Raw genomic sequence first — 7,358 nt, forward strand, 5'->3', positions numbered from 1 at the left:
AGTATGCGCTTTCGAAATCAAAACTCGTATATGAGAACATATTAATGTGAGAGTTTCAGTGGTGCAATTATGATTTTGACTCTCTACCAAGATGTTATGAAAGAGGGCCCAGGCCTATATCCTACCCAAAAGAGCATGTTTTGGATGAATTCCCAAATTAAATCAATAACTAAATTAATTGTGAGTTTGTATTAGTCATCGCAAGCAAATTCAGAAAGTTAATGCCCTGTTTTAAGAAACATATGCCTTCATCCACTTTCAAGTAGTTATATTAAAGGGGACATCGGATGATCATTTTCCACAAGTTGGTATGATGTACGATGTATCCTTTAAGTTTACTTCACATTTAATCCATTGTACCATACCATTCAAAATGTTGTGGTCTATACGATTTTATTTTATTTTATATTATTTATTTTTTAATTAATACTTTTATTCAGCAAAAATGTATTTATCTGATTGATTGAAAGTGACAATAAAGACATTTATAATATTATAAAATATTTATATTTAAGATAAATGCTGTTGTTTTGAACTTTCTATTCATAGAAACAAGAAAAAAAATGTATTGTGGTTTCCACAAAAAAACTGTTTTCAACATTTATAATGATAAGAAATGTTTCCCGAGCACTAAATCAGCATATTAGAATGACTTCTGAAGGATCATGTGACAATGTAATTTATCAATGTTTATATTTCAGCAGCCGTTACTTAAACACATGATCCTTCACGTGATACTTCAGAAATCATTTAGATATACTGATTTAGTGCTCAAGAAACATTTCTTATTATTACCAATGTTTAAAACAATTGTGCTGCTTAATATTTTTGAAACTATGATACATTTTGTTTTTCAGGATTCTTGATGAATAGAAAGTAACATTTTAAATGTCTTTACTGTCATTTTTGATCAATTTAATGTGTTCTTGCTAAATAAAGTATTAATCTTTCAAAAAATATGGCAACTTAGGTATAGTCACAGGAGGTTGGGGACAGACACTGATTTCCAGGTGGAGCCATATGATGTTTGTAACTCATTTGTAACTAATGAAAAGGGTCCACCAGGCCTTGTGCGGTTTACATGGATCTCATCTTCCTTCTCTCTCTTCTCTCTTTTTTTCTTCTTGGATTATCAAATGGTTGCTGTTCTGGGAATATGATCATCTATCTCATGTTTTCATGACCACTTTGAACTGTTCCAAATCTTGCTGTTAAAATTGACATTTTGGACAGGAAAGTTTTTATACTGTATATGAAGCTGTATATTGCGTAAAGCATCACATCAAACTCACTCAGGACGCTTATAGTTTCTCAAGTTTTTTTATGCATCACTGTTCATTTTATCCCTGTATGTGGGCAAGAACAAAACATAAAGAACAGTGAAATCGCCCGAAGTAACATGCTCTTCTCCTTTGACTTGCCCACACTTGGTTACAGTGTCCCTCAGGAAATGGATTACATGAGCTCCAATTTGTTTATTCCCATTAGCAGTTGTGCCACAGAGTTTATTATCAAAAAGTTATCTTTTCTAAACTTTGTTGAGTCACTGGAGATGCCCACAAGTCATCTTAATCTCGCCTCAAGTGGCCAATTCACATTGAAAATGAATGACTTGGCTGTCAGTGTGAATGATCCCTCTTCAGCAGCTGAAGGGAGACTGACCTCTCTCTTGAAACAAACACACACACAATGTAAACCCATTTAGATGTTATATTGCACAATGCAAGAACAGATTTTAGGTTGAAGGCAGACGGAAAATGGCCAGAGTATTTATTTCCCCTAGACTGACGCGTATTCTCTCACACCTCACAACAGACTTCATTTCCCCAACACAGTTGACTGTTTGTTAAACTCTGTGCAGTCAAGCGTCAAAATCAATTTGTTGAGCCATTGAGCTGTGTCGATGGGGAGATGCTCTGTCATAATTTCCTGTGTAAAAGCAATCTTGGAGAATGACTTCAAGCATAAGTTACAAAAGAAACCATTTTAGGTATGTGGAGACTATCACATGGTAAACACTTACTCACACTTCCATGGTGCATTTTACTAAAACAGCAAAAAAAAAACAAAAAAAAACCGGTGAGGCACTAAAGATTACTTTCAAGGTCCAAATCGCCTGTCAAGCCACAATAAAAGCAAGGAAATTCAGATAGCTTTAATCAGATTAAAAAGTGCTCATTTTCCACCTCATAAAAACTCACAGACCCTATACTGTTGCTCTGAAAGATCTGATTGCCGTGTGTCAAACTTCCTTCCTCTTTCAGTACACTTCTACTCCTCAGTGGCTCTCTGTTTACCAGGAACTGGCTCCACATATAATTACCTCCCTTGCTGCTTTACACCTTCAGCCTCTGTGCTCAAATACAGTTTTGCTCTTGTTACCTTCCAGCCAAACCCTGCAGCAGATGAACCCTCACCAAAGAACAACTGCGATGCCCTATGGAAACAGTTTCGGCACTCATTATCGACCAGCACAATCCACTGGGTAGCTTTGAAATTGTTTAGGAGGACTGTGCTGAGACCGGTTTATGTAAGAAAATGACAGAGGAAAAAGCTTGTTAGAGAGGAGGACAGTCAATTTGTGTCTGGATGGAGAATTAGAAAATGAGCTATTTGGGTTTGGGGGATTCAGTGTAATGCAACTGGGTCAATTGATCGAGTTGAATTGTTACACAGAGATGAGATTTGTCTTGGCTGTTGTGTTGTTGCCTTACCAATCAATTTGTGGTGAGGATATGTTGTGGAATAACATTTCAAGCCCACTTAATACTTTATTTACAGAATCGAACAAGACGCCAGATCATTAAAAACTAGCAGAGGAAACGTGTATTGCTGTTATGTGATGTTCAATCATTATAAGTAGTGAAATTTTTTGTTTCATAAGATGTACTTGTTAATTTTTCAAAACTTAATGAAATTATGCTTTTCTTTTTTGAGTTTTGATTTTGATTAGTTCTTTTGTGTTGTTGATGAGTTCTTTTTTGTGTCTCCAGTGATGTCAAACCTCCAAGAATAACCTATTTGATTTTAATTATCAAGTGTTGAAACTGGTAGCTCCATGAATCTCTCCACGCTGTGACTGAAGCTGTAACCTCAGTCAGCACAAATTGACTCGCTCTGATTCTTACAGACCTGTAAACTGAAATTTGATTCATATTCAAATGATCAAATCATACAATGAAGCCAGTGACTTGGACACCCCACCTCAAACTAAACACTGCTATAACAACATCTGGTTCTCTATATCTATATCTACCTTATATATATCTAGGCCCAGGCATAAGATCACTACACTCTTAATGGTAGCTGAGAGTGTTATCAAATTAATCAAAATATTTAATAAATTAATATACAAGGAAAAGGGGATTTTCAGATTTTTTATAAATGATGGCTGTTCCAATTCTGCAGAAATCTGCTGAGCTTTCTGTAGATTATGGAAATGACCGGCTCTACAATTGTATGATCATTGTGAACACTTCATGACTTATGGCATCTTGAGGTCAAGTTAGTACTTTTCATCTTTAATGTTTTTTGAAGTTCTATCAGTACCAGTGTTAACTGAAAGTATTAAAAATTGTATTCAATACTTAAAATAAGTATTATATAAATATTAGATGAAAAACGTAAACTAAAATTAGACATGTTGTTTTGGCAACTTACAGAAATAAGTAAGTTGAATTACTCAAATTATATACTAAAACTCAAATAAAACAAAAGCTGAAAAGAAAAATATGCAATCAAATTAAAACAACAACAACAAAAAAACAAAAGCTAATTAAAAATATTAATGAACACTATTATAGTATACAAATAATACTAACCAACACTGATCAGCACTAAACCTGAAGTGAAGTAACTTGACAAACTGAACATGACAATTTGGAAATATTCATAATGAGAAGTCATCACTGTGCAACTTCATTCAGCATAAAAAAAGACCATTAGAAAGAGTGGAAGACTACCTGTTGCTACGGTAACAAGAGCTCTCAACATGTGGATGGGATTATGCTTATGCCATGTGTCATTCTACATGTTTGTCATGGACTAAAATATAATGAACTAAATATAACGCAAACAGCATACCCTTAGCCACTGCTTTTCCGTCAATGTGTCACTGTAGTCGACATCTCTGCGGTGACGTGATCCACGACCGAAAATCTTTTCATCGTCCTCTTCGCAGGTAAGCCGCTCCACCTCAGCATCATCCTTCAGGATCCATGATGGCAACTCATCTTCCTCCATTAGCCGAGGTTTACGTTTAGGGTTGCGCGCATCCTCTCGACGACGATCTAAATCCATGCGCTAAAAGTGCCATTAATAGATTACGTAAGTTTGAAAGTAATTGGTAAATTTCCTGTTCTAGTCCTAAATACATCCAAATTGCACAAAAACATGAGGCTTTCTTTTCAAAGAGACAACAATTACTGTGAATCACCATGCAAGGGACTATCTGTACAAGTAGCAAATTTTGTGTAATTTCAGTCTTACCATGAAGAGCTCAAATTCGTCCTCATTTCGAGCAATCATTTGATTGAGAGTTTCATCATCTGGAATTTCATCTTCCTCCTGGTATCACACACATATGACAACAAACACAATTAGGACATTTAATTTGCGAGTAGCATTTTCATATCTGGCAAAGTGGATTTTTTAATTAAAATTGCCTCAGACAATTTTGATTGTTCAAATCATAATAGCGCCAGAACAGGCACAACATGACACCTAAGAAATGCTTTGTTCTGTTCCTGTAAGTAATTCAGCTCAACTTTACTGCTCCATCTATCTGCTAGTCTATCAAAATTGCATGGCTTTTCCTTAGTCTTTGTCACACTCAAAATCAATAGAAAAACAGACATTGGTCTCAGCTGAATTGCATTCTCTTATGGGTCAAAGCATAATTTATGTCAGCGATAAACTGCAATTTGTTGAACAAACTGCAGTGACATTATAACGAGACAGACAATGAATGATGAGTTGAGCAAAGAAAAAAAAAATCAATTCATCTACAGATCACCATTTTATTCTTTGCAATTGTTTACCAATACGTAAAGCTGACATATAACAATGCTGAAATATTTTGAAGCAGCTGTAAAAGTTTTTTTGTGCTTGTAGTGGGTAAAGTTGTAGCAACCTGCTATTATATGATGTTTGCAGTAACTTAGTTTGTCCTTTAACGTTTTCTTTTAAACCATTAAAAAGGTTGAACTAGAGGAAGTTAGCTCATAAGCACCAGAATCACAAAAATCATCACAGGGTATCTGCAGGTATCAGCTCTTCCAATTTAAAACGTTTTAATACCAATGTCAAAAGATTTCCAAAAAGTTTTAAGACCTGCACATCACTCCATCAGGTTTTATGCGAGCACAAGAAATCATCCTGCTCAAAAGAGATATATACGAATGAAAAACTGACCATTTTCAAATTTCTGGGTTTAAATAAACTACTGTATAACAGGTAAACTTCCACAGAGGTATATAGGCATTTATGTAGGCATAAGGATTATGGCGGTCAGAAGAGACAGTGATGTCAAATTTACCATTACTCCCTCAGCAGCTGTATTCTAAACCCCTTCGCAGCTGTATTTGTTTTGTTTATATTTGTCTGGAATTTAACATAGAAAAAAATATATTAAAAAACTATTTTTGTAATATTAACACTGCACTGAAAATCTATAATAATAACATTTTTATTTGGGAATACAAATAGTAATATAACAAGAGAAATATATATCTGACTCCGGTCACACTTTATTTTAAGGTTCAATTCTCTCTATTAACAAACCATTAACTATGACCTTTGCCTCAATAAACTCCTAATTTGCTGCTTGATTAATAGTTAGTAAGGTAGTTGTTAAGTTTATGTATTGGGTAGGATTAGGGATGTAGAATATGGTCATGCAGAATAAGTGCTTTATAAGTACTAATAAACAGCCAATATGTTAATAGGCATGCTAATAAGCAACTAGTTAATAGTGAGAATCGGTCCCTATACTAAAGTGTTACCCTGACTTCATCTGAATTGACTGTTATGCATTAGACGTTGGGGCTTTAATTTTTAACAAAAAAAATAAACCTGCAGGAAGACCTCTGTTTAGCTGGCAACAGTTTTAAATTCACTCATTTCAAATCATGCTGTAAATCCCTGCCCACAAAAATGTTTGAGATTATTCTAGCATAAAAACAAAGTGAATCTGGTGAGTGCTGTGTTCTAACTGTGGTTTTTAAGCAACTCGAACTCACAGCAAAGGCAGAGATAGAGTTTGTGTGAAGAGGCATGTCCTGTGAACCGAGCCACTCTAAAACATTGTTTGAAGTGCTCTAGATGCTCTAAGTGCAAGACAGTGACATGATTTTATGATTTCAAAAAACAATGAGCAAAAATAAAATCTAAATCATCATGGCTTTGTTGGTTCAATTGCATTTTAAGACCTTTGAAACATGGACTTAAGATATTTTGATGGTAATTATAGCCTTAATTTTACATTAAGTTAACTTCGAAATGTTACATAAGATACACAGTTTTAAGACTTTTTAAGGATTTGGAGACACCTTGCATCAAATAGAAATGGATATGATTACATACTACTCAAGATTTATGGAGTAAAATATCTGTAATTTAACTGTAAACATTTAATATAAAATGGGCTAGTTCACCCCAAAATGAAAATTCTGTCATCATTACTCTCCCTCATGTCAATCTAAACCTGAATGCCTTTCTTTCTGTGGTGGAACATTAAAGAAGATATTTTGAAAAAAAAAAAAAAAAAACGTTTTTTTTTTTTTGTTTTGTTCATAATATCCAAACATACTCCAACTGTTGTTTTCCACATAATAAAGAAATTCCCACAGGTTTGGAAAGACATGAGGGTGAGTAAATGATGACAATTTTCATTTTTGGGATTTTACTATCCATTTAAAGGTGCAGTAGGAGATCTTGGAAAATGCTAGCTTTAGCCTGATAGCACTGAAAGCGAGCGTCCCACCCTCCCTGCAATCGCCGTCCAAAGCCACGCCCCCGAACGCATAAACGCTCACAGACCAGAAGAGACAACATTACTACAATAGGCTACATCAGCTGTTCCCAATTCCAGTCCTCATTCTCTTCTAACGAGCTGGTTATCTGAATCAGGTGTGTTAATTAAGCGAGACATGCAAAATACGGGGAGGCGCGAGGACTGGAATCATTCCATAATCATGGAATCACTGGGCTGGGAATCACAGTTAGTAAAATTACTACAACTTTATAGTACAGTTAGTAAAAGTACTACAATACCATAAAGGAAGATCGGGTTGTTGATATTTGTCTGCCATTCTCGCTCTGTCTGCACAGCGTGCGTGAACGTGCTGATGACGTATCCT

The 7,358-nt window shown here is 35.1% G+C and overlaps 1 protein-coding gene across 4 annotated transcripts in view; it reads right to left on the reverse strand.

The window, feature by feature from the left end:
* LOC107727446 (probable global transcription activator SNF2L2) overlaps nucleotides 1-7,358 on the reverse strand; it is a 50,260-nt gene that overhangs the window by 14,603 nt on the left and 28,299 nt on the right. For all 4 annotated transcript variants that reach the window (XM_016537318.1, XM_016537321.1, XM_016537322.1 and 1 more), the window contains 2 exons: nucleotides 4,489-4,566; nucleotides 4,084-4,302 (listed from right to left, as the gene is read on the reverse strand). In XM_016537318.1, the coding sequence (XP_016392804.1) occupies nucleotides 4,084-4,302; nucleotides 4,489-4,566 (297 nt within the window). The remainder of the gene's footprint in view (nucleotides 1-4,083; nucleotides 4,303-4,488; nucleotides 4,567-7,358) is intronic.

This window comes from Sinocyclocheilus rhinocerous, unplaced genomic scaffold, assembly GCF_001515625.1.
Source record: "Sinocyclocheilus rhinocerous isolate Xijiao unplaced genomic scaffold, SAMN03320098_v1.1 scaffold968, whole genome shotgun sequence".
NCBI classification, from domain to species: domain Eukaryota; kingdom Metazoa; phylum Chordata; class Actinopteri; order Cypriniformes; family Cyprinidae; genus Sinocyclocheilus; species Sinocyclocheilus rhinocerous.